Source organism: Falco cherrug, chromosome 14 (assembly GCF_023634085.1).
Source record: "Falco cherrug isolate bFalChe1 chromosome 14, bFalChe1.pri, whole genome shotgun sequence".
NCBI classification, from domain to species: domain Eukaryota; kingdom Metazoa; phylum Chordata; class Aves; order Falconiformes; family Falconidae; genus Falco; species Falco cherrug.
In genome coordinates this window covers 15,802,784-15,824,977 of record NC_073710.1, presented here as the reverse complement: position 1 = coordinate 15,824,977, position 22,194 = coordinate 15,802,784, and the positions used below count along the sequence as shown (strand labels likewise).

The 22,194-nt window shown below is 37.4% G+C and overlaps 1 protein-coding gene across 2 annotated transcripts in view; it reads left to right on the top strand.

Annotated features, from left to right (window-relative positions):
• Window positions 1-22,194, top strand: part of ADAMTS18 (ADAM metallopeptidase with thrombospondin type 1 motif 18) — a 79,799-nt gene that overhangs the window by 27,818 nt on the left and 29,787 nt on the right. Inside the window, exons 4-13 of one of the 2 annotated variants that reach the window (XM_005432349.4) lie at window positions 978-1,260; window positions 4,905-5,104; window positions 5,684-5,767; window positions 6,636-6,795; window positions 7,416-7,521; window positions 11,913-12,050; window positions 13,491-13,644; window positions 14,692-14,787; window positions 15,752-15,900; window positions 21,420-21,592. In XM_005432349.4, the coding sequence (XP_005432406.2) occupies window positions 978-1,260; window positions 4,905-5,104; window positions 5,684-5,767; window positions 6,636-6,795; window positions 7,416-7,521; window positions 11,913-12,050; window positions 13,491-13,644; window positions 14,692-14,787; window positions 15,752-15,900; window positions 21,420-21,592 (1,543 nt within the window). Of the gene's footprint in view, window positions 1-977; window positions 1,261-4,197; window positions 4,538-4,904; window positions 5,105-5,683; window positions 5,768-6,635; window positions 6,796-7,415; window positions 7,522-11,912; window positions 12,051-13,490; window positions 13,645-14,691; window positions 14,788-15,751; window positions 15,901-21,419; window positions 21,593-22,194 lie in introns of those variants that run through there. The other variant, XM_027802911.2, reaches the window with a different exon arrangement.

The following is a 22,194-nucleotide window of genomic DNA, read 5'->3' as shown; positions in this document are numbered from 1 at the left end:
TGATCCAAACCAAAAATCTGTATCTAGTATTACGTATATAATGTAATAGAATTACCTGATGAAACTTCTTCTTGGTTTTTGACTTGGTAAAAAGGAGTGTTTATTACAACATGTTTTACAAAACCAAGAAATGAAATAAAATCATAACTGATTAATGAGCTGCATGGAAATACTTCCTCAGTGCCACCCACATTTCCCTGGCCCTGATCCTGGAAACACTTCATCACATGTGCAGTTTTATGCACAGATACTATGTGAAAACTACAGCGTAGTTTTCCCATACTTACTTCTGTCTTTCAGGGATCCAAGAAGGAAAACAATCAGATACTTGCTTTCACTGATCAGTTTTCTTTTGTAGGAGGGCATAAATAATAAACTGCATTTATGAAGATTAAATTGCAGGGAGTTGATTACTGAATGATAGCACTAAAATGTTCAGATGCTTCAGCTTTGTGCTGCTGTACTATAATGTGCTTACGTTTATACTTAGGGGTAACCTTAAGTCTGGGATTCCCATCTGGTAATACCTTATTCAGAAAAAAAAAAATAAATTCAAATATATTGGTTTACTAATGTATGCATTTATTAGAAGTTGCATTTTCCAAAAGCTTTTTCTTTTTATGTGAGACTGTATATGCTGTACACAAACACCCATAGAACCAAATCTGTACTGTGAAGAATGGATTAATATTGCATACGAAATTATTCATGGTACTGTGTGAAGGTGCTATGTTGCCAGTCCCGCAACATTCTTGTTTTGTGTGTTACCAAACGTGAAACCTCGTGATCTCCGAAGTGAAAAAATGCATATTTTAATTGAGAAGACTATCTAGATTATATCTTGAGTAAATCTAATTTAGAAGAGCACATTTTAATCTGTCTAGGCTTTGAAGAAAAAACAGTTTAAGACCTAGCATGTTCCAGCTGTGAACTTTGACAGTCTTTTCTCTAATTTCTGGTGGTGTTTCTTTTTTTAGTCAGGTTTGATAAGGACACAGAAGATCGAGTTCCTTATATCTCCGTTACCTCAGCAGCTAGCACAGGAGCACAACTACACATCGCCTGCTGGACACCATCCTCATGTATTATATAAACGAACTGCAGAAGAGAAAGTGCATCGGTACACAATAGAGTCCAATCCCAAACACTTTTCTTTTGGTCATCACAGAACTCACACTTCCCACAAGTATCATGCTCAAGCAAACGGTTACCACCATGGAAGGTTTCAAAAGCAACATTTTTGTGGACGTCGCAAGAAATGTATGTAAGGAAACTTTCTCTCCTTGTTTGAGATAGTGGCTCTTAGAGACTGTATGGTGATTCTGAAGTGTGATTCACAGTCACCTTTGTGATGGAGATATAATAACCTTAAATTATACAGTTCTAAAGTGGATTAGATATTACAGACTTGATTATTCCTTTAAATTGATGTCATAATCTATTTTATTAAGCCATTAGAATCACTGTTTAGTTTTCTTATTCTCTACCTAGATTAAAAGATCCCTTGCCTGATTTTTGTGACAATTACGTAGTTTTCAGTAAGCAGTTCTGCACAGTGATGGATGCCAAGCCCCTGATCTGCTCTCTGTTAGTTTGGGGATATATAATTAATTAGGTTTGAAGATGGAGAAAAAGTAGTCAGTAATTTCTGAGAGGATAGAGAATACGTCTTTCAGAACTCACTATTTGATAATGAAATGTTTAGCAACTGAGATCTTCAAAAAGAACCTCCCATGTAAATTGTTTAAATAAGATTTTGGAGCCACCTCTTAAAAAAAATATTGGAATATATTATCCTGCCAAGGTCTAGTCTGAGTCCTCATTAGACCCTCAAATTGCAGAACATTTTAGATCCCCCTTGGACCCTATATCTGTGCTTACAGCATTCAGTTGATTCTGTTTGAAAGCTGATCTGCTTTAGAGCTGAGTTTCTTAATGAGGGTCTCCAGGACTGCACACAGTATTGAAAACATTGTCTCAGTCCAGTGATATTCTTCCAACTTCCTACTTGAGTTCTTAGAAAATGAGACAGTTCCTTTTCCAAAAGGCAGGCATGTAAGGAAGAAAGAGAAAACAAACAGAAGGGAAGGAATGAGAAAGGAGGTAGTGGAAAAGGTGGCTGGCTGAGACTGAGGCCTGCCTGAGGCCTGAAAACTGCCTATTAAAAATTGACAGCTTCCTCAAAAATCCTTCTTTCTAGATTGGAAAGCTAGACCTCAAATACCAGATGCACAAGCCTATGATTCAACCTATAAACATTTGTATTCTAATGCAGTTCACAAATACCTCGTTACACACTCCCTTTCCCTCCTGTCTGGTTTTCCTGCTGCCTGCTTCAGAGCAGAGGACACTGGTGCTCATCAGCTCTACAGCATTTTATTTGCATTGTCTGCTGTGATCTTGCACTTTTTTTACTGTATGCCCTGTGACTGCTTGTCCAAATTAAGAATTATTTGTGTCCACTTGAGCTTTTACATGGTGCTTATTGCTATAATAAATGAGTACATTTTGAACACTGTATTTTCATAACCTCCTGGCATGTGAGAAGATACTGTCATTATTCTCATGGCTCAGACACAGGAGAGGTCAAAAATAACCATTGCTTCTGGGGACCAAATCAATAAACTGAGGTTTTTCTTTAAAATACTTAGCAGAATATATGCTCCTCTAATTCTATGTGTGTATCTATATATTAAATAACTTCAGTTACAGCTGTGAGTTCTTAGCTGCATATTCAAGTTGGGTTTATGTTAAATGAAGAACATGCAATTAGCATCTAGCTGTGATGAGTTTAGTATAAGTGATTTACCCATCATTGTTTAGATTGTTTCAGATGCTGTTAGGATCTGATTAAGCAAGATTGTATTTAATTACCTTAACCATGAAACTTTCTTTTCACATCCTGCAGTCTTTCAGTTCATGCAGTACATATCTGTAACCTTCCGAGAGAAATGAAGGAGTTCTAAAAAATTACAACCTATTTCTATACCCAGCTTTGGCTAATCTATAGAACAAGTCAATGTATGTTCACTGAATGAATGCAGTCCTACAAATAAAATCACTTGTGATTGTTTAATTGAGTAAAGACAGGATGTAGAAGAAAACATCTCACTTCAGTAAAGGCAACACCTCTTCTATGATTATTTGGGACATTTTTCTTGGTTTTGGTTTTTTTTTGGTGGTGGTGTTTTTTTTCTTGGTTTGTACATTGTCTTGTTCTGAGATCTGGAGTCATATCAGTTTGAAATTTTCAGCAAAGTCCAATCTGATCACCTGGAATAGAAAATTTCAGCTTGAATGAACAAAGGCATTCAGAATGCAGTCTTATGGAAGACACTCCTCTACTATTAACACCACTGAGTTGAGGTTAATTTATCCTAACCCAAGAACGACTCCAAACTTGATGAACAGTAAGAGGGAAGAGCACACTGCCACTTTTAGTGTCATAAAAGTAGCTTGTCCCACTCACCATCCTCTACAATTTCATATGCTGGCAATTTGTAAGCACTAGGACAGCCAGTTAATAATCTTTCAGACCCTTCACAATCTAAATGTTTTTAGATCCTGAGAATTAACTGGACTGTAGATCATAAATCATGCTTGAAACATTGCTGCTGCTTAGGTTTTATTAGTAACAGTGAAGTTAATTCAAGAGCAAAACACTGCTCATGGATTTATGAGTCGAATGCCTTGAAGTCGTATTGCCTTCAAAACAGTACATGGAAACTGATGTGCCTTGAACTGAATGCTTCACTCTTGGGTGAGGCATGTCTTCATGTCTTGACGTGCTTCCAGAAAAGTTCTTTGAGCTTGTAAAGGACAATTGTTTATAATGACTGATACATTTTAAAATCTTACTAGCACAGTTACTGGCATGTTAAACATAGTTCAGAGTGACTTAGTCCTTGCAAGCAGGCTGCTGTTGTGCATTCTGTGGTATTCATGATTTCCCAGTTTGGCATGGAAGGAAGTAGCATCTGTTTTAACTATGTCCTTGTGATGAGACACAGGCAGGATTTTTTTGATTACCTGAGGCTTCCTCACTTGTGTCATGTTACATCCTGTGAACAAAAAAATTCTATCGTTATCTGAATAATATGTTGAAGTGGCCTTCGAGTTAATTCTTGATTCAGAGGCAATGTAGGTTTATGCAAAAGAAGCTATGAATAACAGCAGCATTACAGGACTAGGATATAGATTTATTTTCCCATTCCTGGCTGTGAAGAAATGGAGTAGAGACCATGCTCTAACTGTGCCATTGACCATGTGACACAAGTACAGAGGGAAAAAGTGCTCCCTGGCATTGGGGTGTGTGGGCTGGATGCGCATATCCTGTTACCAAGCCCTCCTTGCTATTGCCTGACATTTCCCTATATAAATATATTCCCAGCAGGGATAATCTCAGTGGCAAATTCACATAGAAGGCTAATGTCAATCACAACAGCAGGCTGGCAGGAATCTTACTTGTGGTGTGTGTCTGCTTTCTGTACTGACGGTGGACATCTGTTGTGGAAAGGACTTTTTTACCAACTGCTATGTAAGTAGCACATGCCAAACACCTTAAGAAGTTATCAAAAGGATAGGAAAAATGTAGATATTCTGTTAAACTTCTGTATGTATTTTTTGCCACAAATACTACCATTTTGTTAGATTAATTCTTTTATTTTTAAAGTGGTTATTGCATACGATTGTGGTTCTCCCATTTTCTTCTCTCCCTGTAGCCATCCTTCGCTCAGGAATGAATCAGGTCTTTATTAATAAATATAGAATAACTTAGCCATAAGTACTAGATCATGTGCTGTAAAAATAATCTAAGGCTCTAAACTTGTGATGCTTCATTTTCTGATGAAACTGTTCATGAGTGCTCTGAACCTTTTCCAAAACTGAGTTTTATTTCCTTTTAGATGCACCTAAGCCACCCACGGAAGAGACGTACATTCGCTCAGATGAATATGGGACTTCTGCAAGGTTCAAAAGATCATCTGCTAAAATTCAGAAAAATGGAAGTCTCAATGTTGAAACCCTTGTTGTGGCAGATAAAAAAATGTTGGAGAAACATGGCAAGGAAAATGTAACAACGTACATCTTAACAGTCATGAATATGGTAAGATGTGGTGTATCTGAATTATCCCTAGATTATCACAGCTCTGTCAACAGTACTGTAGGGTTCAAAAAAAAAAAAAAAAGGAAAATATTTAAAATGTCATATTTTAAATTACTTCTTGTGTAGTACAAAAAAGGCAGATACTCTGAAATGGAAACTTTCATTTAGTATCATGAAACTTTGTTTTGTCTGATGTCTCTCCTTGAAACAAAAATTCATTTGAGAAAGCACAAATTTATTTTGTGAAAAATCATATAATTTAACAAAAAATATATTTTGCTTTGTGGCTTTGCCCTTGTACTACAAAACTTGAATTTGAACTTGATTACGCTTAATCCAGGAAACCAAGGACAGAACAAAGCTCACTGAAGACAATAGAAAGTTTTCAAGGTTTTTGAATAAGTCTAGTGGTTTGGGGCATAATTCTGGGTTAAACTATTTTAAATTAATCTGAAAAGGTAATAACTCCATTAATTTTAAATGGAAATTGAAGCCAAATGCAGTAACTCAATACATGAGTTTAGTCTATTAAAAAAATTACACATGTAGATGATATTTCCTCTTCAATAACCATTGCAGGTCTCTAGTCTGTTTAAAGATGGAACAATTGGAAGTGATATAAACATTATCATTGTGAGCCTTCTTCTTTTGGAACAAGAGCCTGTAAGTTGGGTCAGAATTTTTGTGTGGTGTGCTTCATTTGCTGCTGTTCACAGGGAGTATTGGGTGTTCCTATGTTAGGTACATGAACTTTCATTAGAGGTTTCTTAAGACATAAAGCGTGAGAAGAAGATGAAAATCACAAAAACCTCCAAAATCACACTTTCTGCATTTCACTGCTTCTCAGTTTTTGATACTAAAATCTTCGTTTCATGTAAATGTTCTTTAGAAACACTGAAATGATTTCAGTGAGATAAAACTTAACAATTTCCAGCATTTTCTTGAACAGAAATAGCTGGAATGAGAAATCTACTTAAGAAGTATTTAAATAAATAAAAAGATTGTGACCTGGACTTTCCAGGATGTGGTGATCAGAAGGGCAAGGAGTCAAAAGTCCTGAATTGAAGATAGTGTGTAACAAAAGGTGGGAGTGGTGCCAATTCTTTTGGTAAGGATGCTGACACAAAAGGAGACAAAATTTCTTCTGATGAAGACAAATTTGTGATGGGTTGATCTACTTGGATAATACTTTTCCTTCAGAGAAATCTCCAAATATTTTAATCACAAGATTGAAAACAGTTTAGCGTTCAATTTTATCAGGAATCAAAATTATTTGTACACTGTAATTCCAACCACTGACTTTGAAAATATCTGTGTCTGGGGAGAGGAGCAGTTTTATTCTACAATTGTAATTGATTCACTTATCAACAGAATTGGTCATCACAGACAGTTAACATGGGAATACATAAGTTTATGCAAAACAAATATGAAAAAGTAATACTCTTTTCCCTAACCAACTCTTATTCTTTCAATTGCCTTTCTCAAATATTGATGGAAGCACCTTATTTCTATGTCCATGAAATATCTACAGGGTGGATTACTGATTAACCACCATGCGGACCAGTCACTGAACAGCTTTTGCCAATGGCAGTCTGCTCTGGTTGGGAAGAATGGAAAGCGCCATGACCATGCCATCTTGCTTACGGGCTTTGATATCTGCTCTTGGAAAAATGAGCCCTGTGATACTTTAGGTATGATATGAAAACATGTTCTGATAAACTCGTGAGTGTCAACAGCATCATCTTGATTTATAGAGATGGGAATGTTTTAAAATCGTCTATTTTTGCACATAATAGTAGCCTTTTTGAAGCGTAAAGAACACTATTATTTTTATATATTTGTCTCTGAGATACCTAAAAGAAAACGAGTATTTCCAGTATCATTGCCCCAGAAAAAGTGGCAAAATAAGCTTTCTGAAGACATCCTTTTGAATTGTCACCTCTTCAAGGAATATTTTTGATTTTGAGAATATTTCTGAGCCACTGATATTTTTTTACCTTTTTATGACTACTTGCCCTTTTTGAATGGGATTCCTCCCTAATTTGGGAGCAGTGAAGGCATGAAGGGGGGAAAGAATAATCTTTACAAGTAAAGTATATTTTGAGAGGTTAGGTTTGATTTATACTTCTTATACAGGATTTTCTTTATAGCTAAATAAAAGTCTGCTGTAATTCCTCCATGATAAATCCGATGAAGCAGACAATCATCTTCATGCACCACAAATAGACTGGCTTATTAGGACCAGTGCAGATGATATATGTATTTGGGATTCTGTAGGGGAACAAACTATTCTACTGCTTCCTTCCTTCAGGATTTGCACCTATCAGTGGCATGTGCAGCAAATACCGTAGTTGTACCATTAATGAAGATACAGGCCTTGGACTGGCTTTTACAATTGCTCATGAATCTGGACACAAGTAAGTTTCATGAGTCTTACATGCTCCTTCTATAAATAAATCTGTGAGTGAATGGAAACATAGCACAAGTTAACATAAATCAGTTAAATATGGATCATTTGGATCAGATGGATGGCTGAGCCCAAAGAGTGGTGGTGAATGGAGTTAAATCCAGGTGGTGGCCAGTCGCAAGTGGTGTTCCCCAGGGCTGTATTGGGGCCAGTCCTGTTTTGTATCTTTATCAACAATCTGAACAAGGGGATCAAGTGCACCCTCAGTCAGCTTGCAGATGACACGAGGTTGGGCAAGAGTGTTGATCTGCTTGAGGGCAGGAGGCTCTGCAGAGGGGCCTGGGCAGACTGGATAGACGGGCCACGGCCAGTTGTATGATGTTCAGCAAGGATCAGTACCGGGTCCTGCACTTGGGGCACAACGACTCCCCGCAGAGCAGCAGGCTGGGGGCAGGGGGCTGGTATGCTGCCTGGTGGGAAAGGAGCTGGGGGTGCTGGTTGACGGCTACCGAACGTGAGCCAGCAGTGTGCCCAGGTGGCCAAGGTGGCCAGCAGCATCCTGGCTTGTATCTGAAATGGTGTGGCTGGCAGGACCGGGGAAGTGATTGTCCCTCAGCACTGTTGATGCTGTGCCTTGAACGCTGCGTTGGGTTTTGGGCCCCTCACTACAAGAGGGATGTAGAGGTACTGGAACATGTCCAGGGAAGAGCAATGAAGCTGGTGAAGGGTCTAGAGCGCAATTCTTATAAGGAGCAGCTGAGGGAACTGGGGGTGTTTGGCCTGGAGAAAAGGAGGCTCAGGGGAAACCTTATTGCTCCCTACAACTGCCTGAAAGGAGGCTGTAGTGAGGTGCGTGTCAGTCTCTTCTCCCAAGTAACAAGTGGTAGGATGAGAGGAAATGGCCTCAAGTTGCACTAGGATTTAGACTGGATAAATAAGGAAAAATTTCTTCACCGAAAGGGTTGTCAAGCATTGAAACGGGCTGCCCAGTGAGCTGGTTGAGTCACCATCTGTGGAGGTATATAAAAGACGTGTAGATGTGGTGCTTTGGTTTTGTGGTGGACTTCGCAATGCTAGCTGAACAGTTGGACTTGATGATCTCAAAGGTCTTTTCCCACCTAAATAATTCCGTGATTCTATGATTTATAGAGTGCTGTATAATGATTAGAATACATCAAACATCCAGTTAATGTGTTGGCCATGTTAAATATCATCTCTTCAAGAAAAATAAAAATAACCACTGTTGGATTTTGATTGATTTTGCTGCCATAGGTGGAGGAACCTTATTCTGTCACAGCCACCTCACAACTGTTTCTAATTTGATGGGAAGCTATAGACAATTTTAGGCCAGAGTCAAGATTTTTCACTCAGAGGTGTGTCCTTTAGCATGAAATGATGAATCAGCTGCTCAGGGTAACTTTCCTTTTATTTTTATTTTTCAACATTTTATATATTACAGGTGATAACAAGAATAAACAGTAAAAGCTGACAACAATAATCTACAGGCTTCCCACATTGCTACCATGTTCTGGTAGACAAATTGCTTCTAGTATCAGTGTGGTTGCTCCAAAAAGAGGTAGAACACTGCAGCTCACAGTATGGAGGAGTGATCTGTCTGAATCTCTTAAAAGTCCCTTTCCCAGAAGACCCAGTGTTTCATAGCATCTGGGAGCCATTCATTCCATTCAACCTGTCCTTTGTTCTCTATAACTAATGCGTCATTTGGCTAAAAAGAGCCTTTGTGGGGGTTTCTGCCTCCCTGTCTCTACATCCATTGGATTTCCATTTGGTTTCTATCATAATAAGAATGTAGTTTTCCTAAGAACCTCTGTCTCTCAAACAAAATCAGTAATAATCTTCCATGGAGCTTCAGCTGTTCTCTGAATTGTTGAATTAAATCTGAAGATGATGATTAGGTTTTGCTCTTCTGTTTTTTTTTTTCCCCAAATAATTTTGAATTATTTTTTCACAACTTTATTATGGTTTTGTTTTTCAGTTTTAACATAGTTCAAGCTGGAGTCTGTGTAACCACTGGCAGCATAGAGGCATAGTTTCTTTATGTGGTACAGACCTGAAATCAAGGGTCAGATAAAATCATGGGCGTAGGATCTTTATTTTGTCCAGTGACATTACTGCACAGAATATCTTTGAAAAGCAGTGGTACTGTATTCTGCTGTTCGGTCAAGGCATGTGTCCTTCTGATTCTGCATGACTGAATCAGGACTATTTAGTTTTCATTGTACAAATATGCTCTACAGTATATACTATGACCTAATGTCTACATGAGTGACCCTTTCACAGGTTTTTGTACATCTGATGGGAAACAAGGGATTAAAAAATAATCCAGCTACCAGTGAAGCCTGTGGGAATGGTGCCAATGCTTTCAATGGGACCAAAGATGTAAAATATATAGTTTGATCCTCCTGTCACACTAATGCAGTTTCACTGGCCTCAGTATATTTTTAATGCCCTTTGATCAGTATTAGGAGAGAATCAGGCCCACAGCTTATTTTTCAAGAAATATCCCCTTTTGTCTCTTAATGCCCTTCCTTCCTGTTTATTTTTTTATTTGCTTTGAGAGATTATGCTTGGAAATTTTTTAAGTTGGGGGTTTTTTTCTATTTCACCACTACCTTTGATTCTCCTATTATTCAGCCTTTCTTTGGTATAGTTCCATACTCCTAATTAAATGTATCTTATGTCCTGGAAAAAAATCTGTGCCAGATACGAAATGTCTTTATTATCATATGTTCGTGTTCATGTTCCTGAGACTACCTAGTATGTGATTGAGAACAACTGAATTCTGTCTCTGTGATACAGAGATTCTTGGAAGAAAAAAATACCTGTGACAGACTTGAAGGTGCTAAGGTCCACTGTGAATATATTATCCTAAGGATTTTGTAGTAGGAGAATATTGTATACTGTATAGATCACATTCTGCAATCCACCAAATACCTTCAGTTGTTACACATTTTTATGGTTTTCTTGAAGCAGTTTGTGTTTTTACCTGAAAGCTTAACTGTTCCTTTGGGAGTTCAGAGCCCGTTATGTCAGTGGGTATATAAACTCTGCATTCTTTGGCTGCAATGCATGTGAAAAAAAGTTAGCATTTTATAAACAATTCTAAAATACAAGCTCAGTTGGTACTTTTTTTGTCCACTTATAGGAGCCATATATTTTACCAAGTTTGGAGCCTCAGCTGGTGGCAACACATGCAGTAACTCTGATGAGCCTGCAATGATTTGTAACAGTAGAGGACCAGCTCCAGTAAATTAGATATTCCCTGCATGTGCACAGATTGCATTCATAAAGTTGCCAATGTACTACAACGTTGAAGTAACAGATTATGAAATTTCTATTCAAAACACATTGATTTTTACAGATGTCCCATATAGTGAGTAAATATAAAACAGTGGAAGGAAAAAACCTGAAAATTAGCTTTAAGATATCAATAAGCTCCACATAATTTATAATTTTTATGTGTTTTTTATTATTGCTTATTATTCTTTATACTATCCCAACACCTCTCCTAGTGAAAGGAGAGCCTCACGGTGCTGCAGACTGAGCAAAGCACTCAGAAAGAGGCAGTATTCCCACTAAGAGATTACAGTCAAGGCAAAGTAAGTGACAGTGTATGACAAAGGTGAGGAAAAGAAAGTGATTTGCTGAGATAATATAGCAAGTTAGTAGCCAAAATTCAAAAAAAATAAATCACATTTTTATATTCATACCTTGTATTCTATTCATTCAGTCGCACTTCTTTTGCTAAAGATTGAATACAGCTATGTAGTTCTTGCCTCCTGTTATGAGGACAGTTATATTCTTACAGCTGTGTAACACTGCTGTTTCCCTGGATTCTGATCTCCACACCATTCATGTTAGCAGGCATTATTGCTAGGCAGAGAAAGGCTCAGACTGCACGCATGTTTTAGGCTGATGGATTTATAGGCAAGTACAAGTATGGCTGAAAATAAGATCCACCATTTCCATCCATCCCACCACAGAACATTTCTCGTTCAGGAAAAAGAAGCGGTTAAACTGTAAAACTGACACAGTTGGCAGCTCTGGTACTTATGTGGCAGCATCTTGTCATCAGCTCACATTGCAGAGCTCCTTTGCCTCACCAGTATGGGCCTTTTGTGAAACCTGACAAACTTTTTCTCATCAGACAAGTGTATGGTGACAATAAAATTTGAATGGTATTAATTGGAGCTTGTTTCATACTAATAGTATTAGTATGGTGCATCTGTTTTCATCCCTTTGGAACGAAAGAGATGAATTCCACATTCCGTGTGGAGTTCAGGCATAGAACTTTACCCAGAAAGTGTTTCTTCTGCCCCAGATTTTGTCTTGCTTCTGATTAATCTAGATTTTCACTCTCACACATGGTTCTCTTTTCAGCTTTGGTATGATTCATGACGGAGAAGGAAATCCTTGTAGGAAAGCTGAGGGTAATATTATGTCTCCCACGCTCACGGGAAACAATGGAGTGTTTTCTTGGTCTGTATGCAGCAGGCAGTATCTCAACAAATTTCTCAGGTAGGTCAGATGTAAATCTGGGCTGGTGCCAGGGAATATATCTTTAATAACTGGGCTTGAATTCTTGAACAGACATAAAAATTACTAAAGTGTGAAATTCACCTCTTTTAAAATGTGCTCAAACCCATGTACTACGTGAGCCCACACACTTGGACTTATGAAGCGTATAGGTGGTATGGCATGTAAATGTTTTTGTCCTGCCTCGTTTCAAAAGCATGAATTTCACCCTCCATGAATATCCCGCATATCATTCTTTCCCAGGCATTCCTGTCAGCAGCTAGGTTTATTAGAGAATTAGTAGGAAGTGAACACCAAAGAGGGCAGACACAGTGGTACCAAAGTCATTACAAAATGTCAATTAACATTAGTGGCCTTTCTCATTGGAGTTTTTCTCTTGATCTAGCTCATGTCACGAGCAAGGACATTTTACATTTTTCATATAGTGTTTCTGGGGGGAATGAAAGGAAAAAGAGAAAGATACCAATTACTTCTCCGGCGTGTTGGCATTACTCAGTGATGCTTTTAAAGGAACTGGTGTTTGGGCTGTGTTTAATGTCTGTAGAATTGCAGTCCTTTCCTGTACAACTTTTCTTTTGTTTGTTGTGCGTGGGTAGACTATACATGATTACTTAAAAATGTGGAGGTGGTAATAAGACCCAGATCCAACACAGGCATTTTAGATGTTAATTCCTTAGAATGAGAATCAAGCACCTAGATAGTTTTGTGGATCTGATCCTTGAATTACAAGCTGGTATCTTAGAGCAGCGGCCAGGAAAGGTGACAGAATTCTGGTGATTTATTTTTTGCTGCCATGCTGCAACATATTCTGAGTACACAAGCAAATTGCAAATTAAAAGTCATGGAAGCCCTCCAACATGCAGTATGGTCCAAGAGACTTACACTTGGAAGATAAATCCAGCATAGAGTGACCTTCTATGTACATGGGTTCTCAAGCGTATACAAAGGGAAAAAAGTAGACTGTACGTTGGTCTTAAGCTGGACACAGCCAACCCAAAGCACACAGCGTCAGCAGCCTCCTGTTTGTGAGTCCACACAAAGTGAATGCTGAAATGAGACAGTGTGCCCGCTGGTTCTGTTGATTCCTTTTGGGTAATCCATTTAGGGGAAAGAAGCAGACTAGATCACCTTGCTCTTGGCTACACAGGAATAAAGGGAGGAAAATAATTTGACATCATTCTTGTTGTCACAACAGTCTGAAAGCCTGGAAAGTCCCGCTTCCTTAAAACTTTGCAGGTTAGGCTACCAACAAGATGTCAAGATCTTTTGGCTCCTACAAGCAGATATTCTAATTTCAGTGCATACCTCTAAACCTAGTTAAAGGTACTGCATACCATATTATGTGTTTTTGCTGGTCTGTAGCAAATTAAAATATTTTAATATAAAGATCATAGTAATGATTAATATACATTCTCATTATAGTACAGCTCAAGCTGCCTGCCTGATTGATGAACCTAAGCAAACAGGACAGTATAAATACCCTGACAAACTGCCAGGGCAGATCTATGATGCTGATACCCAGTGCAAATGGCAATTTGGAATGAAAGCAAAACTGTGCAACCTCAGCTTTGTAAAGGTACCTATTGATATGCTTTTGAGAAGTTAAAATTACATTAGAGAACTGCAGTACACTAAATAAGTACAAGTAATACAGTGTTCTTTGGAGGCCTGGGCTATTTCTCTACCTTATCTTGCTTGGAAATTTGCTTTGAAGGTACTGGCCTCTTTTGAGGAATACTGGAATCCCAGGGGAGTTTCAGAAGGAAATGCGTTCTTTCCAGGAGTCATAAGGAGTGCAGCTGAATACATAAGGCCCATGAGCCCTTGGCTACCGTGCTCAGGGAAATCAGCAGGCAGTAGCATTTTGATCAAAACTTGCATTGGGTGTGGGGTAACAAGGACTAAGTTATTTGTGTTTTATTTTACTTTTATGCATTGACAGTAAAGCCTGGAAAATTTATAAAGAGTTATCTTAGAACAATAAAAACATAAATTACACTCTTGACTTCATAATGAAGGATTCATTTAATTAACTCATTATTTCAGTGACTGCTACACTCCTTGCTGATCTCTTCAGAGAAGACATTTTATTAAATAATCTGAAGTGCTCATTCTAAAAAGTATTGTAATTTCTTTTACTCCTGTTAATATCATGGAGTATTTTGATTTTTTTTATATACTAACCACATTTATCAGGTGATGGCAGCTGTTTCTTCTATAGCTAGTAAAGAAAGAAGAGAGAATGAACAGCACTGTGAAGAGACTCTGTTTCCAGATACCTCCTGAGTTTTAGAAAATCTAGACTCTTCACAGTATTATAGTCCTTGTAGACTTGATGTAATTTTAGCGTTCAACCTTTTAACGCTGTTTTTGTTCTATTATAGTCCCACAGTCAAAACAGTTTTACAAAATACATAGTGAAATGGTGCATAAAGAAGCAGGCAGTATACAGAATGTGGCTGTGCTATGATCTTAAACCCTGGACTCTATCTAAATTCAGAAAAGGTTTTATTTATACAGCTTTTAGGGTAGCAAAGGCATGTATCTTTTGTTACTCTTTCTAAACATGAGGAAATGATGGGAATTATGAGTACTATAGATAGAGTACTTTTTTTCTTCTCAGGATATATGCAAATCGCTCTGGTGTCACAAAGTGGGTCATCGGTGTGAGACAAAGTTCATGCCAGCAGCAGAAGGAACAGCTTGTGGTATAAGTATGGTAAGCTGTTTTATAAATAGGACAATGTCATTCTAATTTGTTTTCAGACTGTATTGGGTCAAATACCACCTCCTGTCCAAACAGTTTTATCCAGATCCCTCTAGGTTTGCTCTCATGGACTTTCTGATTGCTCTGTAAATGATTGCACTGCAATACATAGTCAGGACTGGTCCCCACAGTGGCACCTATGTGACGGTAGGGAGTGATGCCTTTCGCATCGAGCTATGGAATAACATATATCTGGCAAATCTAAATCTGTAAGAAAATCCATTAATTATATCAGAAGTTAGATCAAGGCTTCAAATTCCACTTTGATATAAACATTCCTTAAGCCATAATATTTCCTATACCGACTAAGGCCATCATGCATATTATCATCAGTGATCACTACTGAAAGAGCAGTGTTACTTATTTTAGTCAAAGCTTCTAATTTACACTCCTCTATAGTTACACGAAATGTTTCTTTTGCTGCAATGTTGTAGAATATTGTTTTGATTTTCAAATTACTGAAAAACATTCTATTTTGCTTTTTCTCTTTGTGCAGTATTTCATAAGTGAATTACAAAAGGGAAAAAAATTAGCAGAATTTTAGCAGACTATTTTTAAATTACATGGGAAGTTTTGAGATTCTGACAGCACAGGACCATAAATTAACATGGATTTTTGTGGGAAGAGTAAGCCAAAAAGACAGTCTGCAAGAGAACAGTTTTGAAAATTTGTACCTCAGAGATGTTCAGCTCATAACTTGGACAAATTTTAGGACATTACTCATCTATACCGTTGTGTGGATCAACGTCCTACTTCTGAGTCCTAGTCCTACTGTGAAATATCTCATGGAGTTTGATAGGTGACCTCATGTTTTTTATGGTTAAGCACTGGAACTTTTAAATGTGGATTTTTTCTTTTTTGCATCTACTAGGTGCCATTAACTTTGACGGGATGTTTTTTGGCATTCTTTTGGCAGTGGTGTCGAAGAGGACAGTGTGTCAAATATGGTGATCATGGACCCAAGCCTGTAAATGGCCAATGGTCTGCCTGGTCTGAGTGGTCAGAGTGTACTCGCACTTGTGGAGGTGGGGTCACATATCAAGAAAGACACTGCAATAATCCAAAGTAAGACATAGATATGAAAAGGTATTATTTTTATACTAACTATTTATGTTATTAGAACAAAAAAATAAGAGTCCGTTTCTGTAGGGAAGTAGTACATGGGAAAATGTTTCCAAGACCTTTCTTTCATGTCATGACCAGTCAGTAGGTGAAAGACAGAAGTATGTCCTGATACTAGAAAGTAGTGGTTGAGGTACCAGGGTACTAGAACACCTAGTGTCCAGCTTTCTCTATTTATTTTGTGACACAAAACTTTATCAAATACCTGCAGAACTAACAAAACGCCACAGAGTGATTCACACCTAGTGATTTAAAAGCAAGGGAAAAAGGTCTTAAAAATTCTCAAGATTTCTGATGAGATCATATTATCCAGGATAATAAACCAAAAATGTTTTAAGTCAGTATTAGAATGGTTGTAGGCAGATGCCTTTGTTTGGCTGTCATGTTCTTTGCATTCTTTTATGTTTCACAGGTCAGAATAAAGTTGCTGAGCCCAAGAATTGTATGCTAGCTCATGAAACGTTTCTGGTATTTTCCTCTAGTGAATGTCTTATCACTGTAAATACTACTGTTTCAAAGTAGAGGTAAAGTGTTATCTCACCAGCATCTTTCCCAAGTACTCAATTCACTTCAACTAACAAGAAAAAAAGGATATCACTGTTTTTATTTCATACACAACTTCAACAAGCATAGACACATGTATTCTTCATTGCACACAATAAAAACAGCATTTAAACTGCATTAATAAAAAACAGAGAAAATATGACACAGTTCATATGGGGCTGTAAAGAAGCCTCACGCCTACTATACAGTCCTGCAGTAATAATATCCATGCTTCATATACTGTGTTATAGGAAAATGTGAGTTAGTTAAAATAGTCTTTATTACCCTCACTCAGTCAAGCCAATTTTTGCAGATCCATAGCAGGGAATTTTCTCAACCTTTTCTGTTGTTTCTCAGTGTATTTTGATAAATCAAAAAACTATTTAGCAAGAGAATGCAGAGCCTCAATTACAGGTCATACATACATTTTGGTTTTCCTACTTTGGTCCCTGTTTTGCTGCTAAATTTGTATGTATGCACATTGTTCTGTGCATTTATTCATAAGCCTTTCCTTGTTCTCCCTGTGTGACAGAAGAATGTCCACTAGTTGAAATGTTTCCATTTGCTGCACTGTTATAACTGATAATGATTTCCAATGGTCTTCAAACAGAAGCTCTTTAACATGAAGGGTGTCCGTTACTGTAGCATTATGTATTTAAACTTGCGTTCAGTGATCTGTCTGTTCTTATTAAAGTAGGACTTGATGCAAGACTTGATGTAACCAAGTAAAACTTGATACCACAACTGTTTACAAACATGTTTATACTAAATTTTATTATATTAGTGATAATTCAGTTAGAGCAGAGAGAAGGTACTATAAATGTCTCTTGGAGTTAGAGTGGCAAAATGACAGGACTATAAATAAGCACAACAGTGTACAAATATCCAGTTAGCTGTATTTCCCATCACAGCACTTTTGTATAAATGTGGAATCATTACAAAAATTATATTATCCATTTTCAATGTTACACTGCATGGAACAATTTATAACCTAGCCACTGTTCATTGTTCACCTCTAGAACTACACATAAACAAAGAATAATGATTCCTTTCTTTTTGAAACTTCTGAAATGTATTTCAGATGTTTATATATTTCAGTACATTTAGGTACATTATTTCATATGTAATATATTTATTTCACTTTTCCTAATCCAGATTTGTGTAGGAGCCAATGTTTATTATGTTCAAAGGCTTGATGGATGATTTTGGATAGCAAAATTTTGAGAATGACAAGGAACAAAATGTATTCCTATAAGAGATTAGGACAGGGGGTATGGATCTCCAAAGAACTTACTGGACTCTAAAATGAGGTTTTTAAATAAGTAGTCTGTTTTTCAAAGTAACTGACTTCTCGTGAAAGCTGAGGGAGATTTCTAGCTTTCCAGAGATTTTTAAGGTGGCACAACTTATTAGAAGCTTAAAGACAGGTGAAGAACACAAATTCAGGCTGCTGCATATGGAAATCTTGTACCCTGTGTTTGTATGTGAAATTCTCCTCTTGCAAATAATACCCAACTGATTCCATTCCCTTTCTCTTGACAATGTCAAGACAGACCTTGTGACTACAGCTCCAGGGATGGCTTCTGAATTGCCACCAAAGTTATGTACGAATTCCTACTAACAAACACCTGTGGGGGTCATCTGTAGAACACAGAACAATGCAGATTTGCTAAAATCATTATGTTTCTGTAAATTGTCACAGTGTAATTTTTTGGATCTGGCTTTCATACATCTCAGCATTTTACAGTTGAGGTACTTTTCCAAGATAGAAATAGATTACATAATACTTTAGCTGGAAAAGAACCTGAAGACTTTCTGCCCAAGAGATTTAAATCGTATCTGTGGGACTGCATCCTACCCACCTCACAATAGTGCATTGTTCAGTAAGAGTAGAATGGAGTTTTAGGCGTGTATGCAAGCAAAAGACTAAACCAAAATTGCTTCAACATGTCTTTTTAATCTTTTGTGTACAGTATCTGTAACAGTGATTATAGACAATGCACATGTAAACAGATGTAAAGCATGCCACTTAAAATACTAATTAAAAATGAAGACTGTGAAAGACCTTGTAGACCCTTCACATTCATGCGGAATAAAATAGTCTAGCTTTGTGATACTACCATAATATGGTCATAATGTGAGCAGAAATGTTCTCACTTGAATTTAACTGATTACAAAACATGAAAAAATAGAAATCCAGCATTTCAGAGTCTGATTCCCTTTGTAATGCATAAAATACTTTCCTTGATCAGATTAATTCCAGGATTTGTCACCTTCTGTGTTGCATTGCTGTGAATATCCATTTTACTTCCACGGTTCGTGAAGTCCATTCTTAAAAGGGTACTGCAGAATTAATTTCAGCTACTTACTTTTAAATATGTGAATACTTCACATATGAAGTGAAGTATTTACATCTTTGCACTTAAACTGCTTTTACAAATCATTCTTTGGGGACTGCCTTTTTGCTGGCCTTTCTCACCAAATTTTTCCCTTTTCCAATTATGCTCAGCAAGGCCTCAGCACTAACAGCAGCTACTCGTGCAGGCATCTTCGCCTGTGTGTGCCAACACTGGGAAGTACACAGCTGATGAGGAGGTTAGGCTATAGCTGTATTAGGGGCACTGTACCACTACAGAACTATTGAAATACCCTTGGTGCAAAGCGTTTGTTAAGTGCAGTTATACTAAGAGAGCTTCTGTAGGCAGTCAACCCAAAATCTACTGGTGGTATAAACATCACCAATAAAAGCATGATTTTGTCAATGCAGATAATAGCCTTTTCTCGGAAACTTGGTTTTTCAGATTTACACCTAGTTTCCTGTGAATTACTTAATTCTCACTGACATCTTGCTGGTAAAAGGTGAAGGTGGAGAAGTTTCCATAATTCTCTGCCGACAGTTTCAGTAGCGGGAGTGTACTGTAATACTAAAATGCTGTAACAGAGCTGGGAAACAGAATGCCTCTTCCAGTGCTCCCTTAGTTTGGTGGAATTTTATACCATCCTCAAATGCAAGACTGTGGCTAGAAATCACGATTTAGCCATAAATAATTCTATTATATTGCTTGTTTGGTGGCATTTACTTGGAAGGGGGTTGCTTCTTTTCCTTACACGAAAGCAGATTTGTTCTCTGGGGCCGAAGGAGGTCAAAAATCATACATGTGCTGAGGCTGTAAAGAAGGTCTGTGGAGAGCTGGGTAAGGACCCAACAGTTTGGCTGCCTTGGCTCAGAGCTCTCACCATTTGCACAAAGTCAGCTCCCTGACTTCACTGACGTTACATGTCCTGCCTGCCCTGCACAAACTGAACGGCCAGCAACTAGGGCATAAAATTTGACTTCATTTTAAGACCTTCACCATTATACCCAGTGCCAGTGTAGCTAGTAGGTGACGTCAAGAAAAGTCACTGGAAGTTGGGGTTTTTTTCCACAACGCATTTTGCTGGTGCTTTAACCCAGTATTAAATAGACTAGCACGTGGATTTCCACCTCATCCTTTGAAAGACTGTTTTGTAGCCCAGAATTCTGGAAGAGGCAGATATTGTGTATATTCAAAGCTGATGCAAAACATAAAAACCAAACCCCAGCTTGGTTAGAGGGTTAGACATACAAGGATTAAAATTTATAATAAAGCAAACAGAAAAAGCACCTGGATTTTCTCATCCATGTTGCACCAAGCCATCTCCATATCGCTCCAGTCAGATGCGTGCCAGGAGAAGGTGTATGGGAGGACTGATACAGAGAATAGAAGTAGCATAGTGTTTAGGGATTTAAAAAAATATGTTGCAACTGTATCTTTTAAACTATTATTATTAAATATTATTGTTAGTCTTCTATTATTATTAAGTATCTTTTATATTATTCTATTTTTTTTCCTAATACATATGTAACATGAGCAAGCTGTCCACTGAAAGATCATGGCTTGTCTTCCAAGTATTTATATTCCCTAATTTTTAAAAATCATTATATAAATGTGTGCAATTGTAGCATTGTTACATTTCTTTTCACTTGATGCAAGAAATTGTATAATACGACAAGCAGTTCTTAGAATTTGGTGGTTTGAAGATTTGGCTCAGTACTTGCAGATGTGTATCTGAGCATTGTGCAACTACAAAAATAACATCAGGGAATTCCTATATAGATCCATAAGGAATAGAAGAGTGAGTGAATACATTTCTCGGCAGCTTGTGAGACTTCTCAGTCACTTTAGAAAGAGCAAGTCTTACATTTTATGTTGTTTTACAGTTATGTGCGTAGACCAAGTAGTTAAAAAATATTATTCTGATAATGTAAGATACCAGCACAATAATCAAACATGCTCTTTTTATTCTGGCTAAAATTAAGGGAAATGCCTAGGTAAGGTTTGCTGAAGTGGATGTAACATGTTTAAAGTTATCCATGAATTCCAACATTTTCTTAAAGCAGGACAACTATGCACAGTCCTTGCTTCCTTTCACTGTTTATAAAGCACACTTTTTCAAAATTATTTACAAAACAAATGAAACCCCAAATGTAATAATTCATTCTGTTTATGTTTGAAGACTGTTATGTTATCCTTTATTAACTCTTATTGTGATAGGTAATTCTTTGCAGATGCTCATTCTTGGGTTGCAGCAGAGTAAAAGTAACTATATTATAAGATTGAAACCAACCAATACAAAATAGCCCTATAAATTTAAATTAGTGAAAACATGACTCACCTCTAGATGTTTGCATCTTTGCTGAGTTTGCAGTGATCCAAGCAGATAATTCATGGCAACTGCTTTGCTTGGGTTTAGGAACCATGAAAATTAATAGTCCATGTAAGAAATACTGATCTCCTAAGACAAAACATCCTCTCATTTTCTCTGCTTTCTCATACACGTAACATGCCAATCACACAGAAAGTAGGTTTTGCAAAATATATTTTTCTTCTTTTCTTTAGGCCACAGTATGGTGGCACATTCTGCCAAGGTTCCAGTCGTGTTTATCAACTTTGTAATACTCAGCCATGTCCAGCAAATAGCTTGGACTTCCGTGCCCAGCAGTGCGCAGAATACAACAGCAAACCTTTCCGGGGATGGTACTACAAATGGAAGCCATACACTAAAGTGGAAGGTAATTATGCCACAGCTCTGATGGACAAAGGCAATTGCAGGAAGCAAGCTATAAGCTGTAATTCATCTGTATTTCTATGGGAAAATATCACCCTGATGTAAGCAAATAGAAATTCAGTTGGCCTATTTGAGATGTGTTGGCTTTCTAGTGTAGTTGAATCTGGCTTCCTGTGTGAAACCGCTTGTATGAACACACAGAAATGATTTGGGTTGTGAATTTAAATCTTTGTCCTTAGCGTGACTCCCTGGCTGTTGCTAGCCCCTCTTTCAATTTATAGTACGTATTGGTTAGCGTCAAACCCAAACAAAACAATTTCCATGAATTTTTCAGCATGGGAAATGTGAGCTCCCACAATAACACTACCAGAATCTTCCTTCCTTTGGAATGTTCTCAGATTTCAAAACGTAACAATAATTCAACCTTTTGACTTTTCTGCTGGTACAGTCCCATGTGAATTGAAAAACCAAACAATGTACCGGCATAATTTTTTTAAAGTCATCTTTTACTAAGAGATCTTTATAAAGCTCAGGTCTCAATAATGATTTCTTGTCTTTTGTACAAGCAAAGTTTATTTTTATGTTACACATCTTAATTCTGCAAAT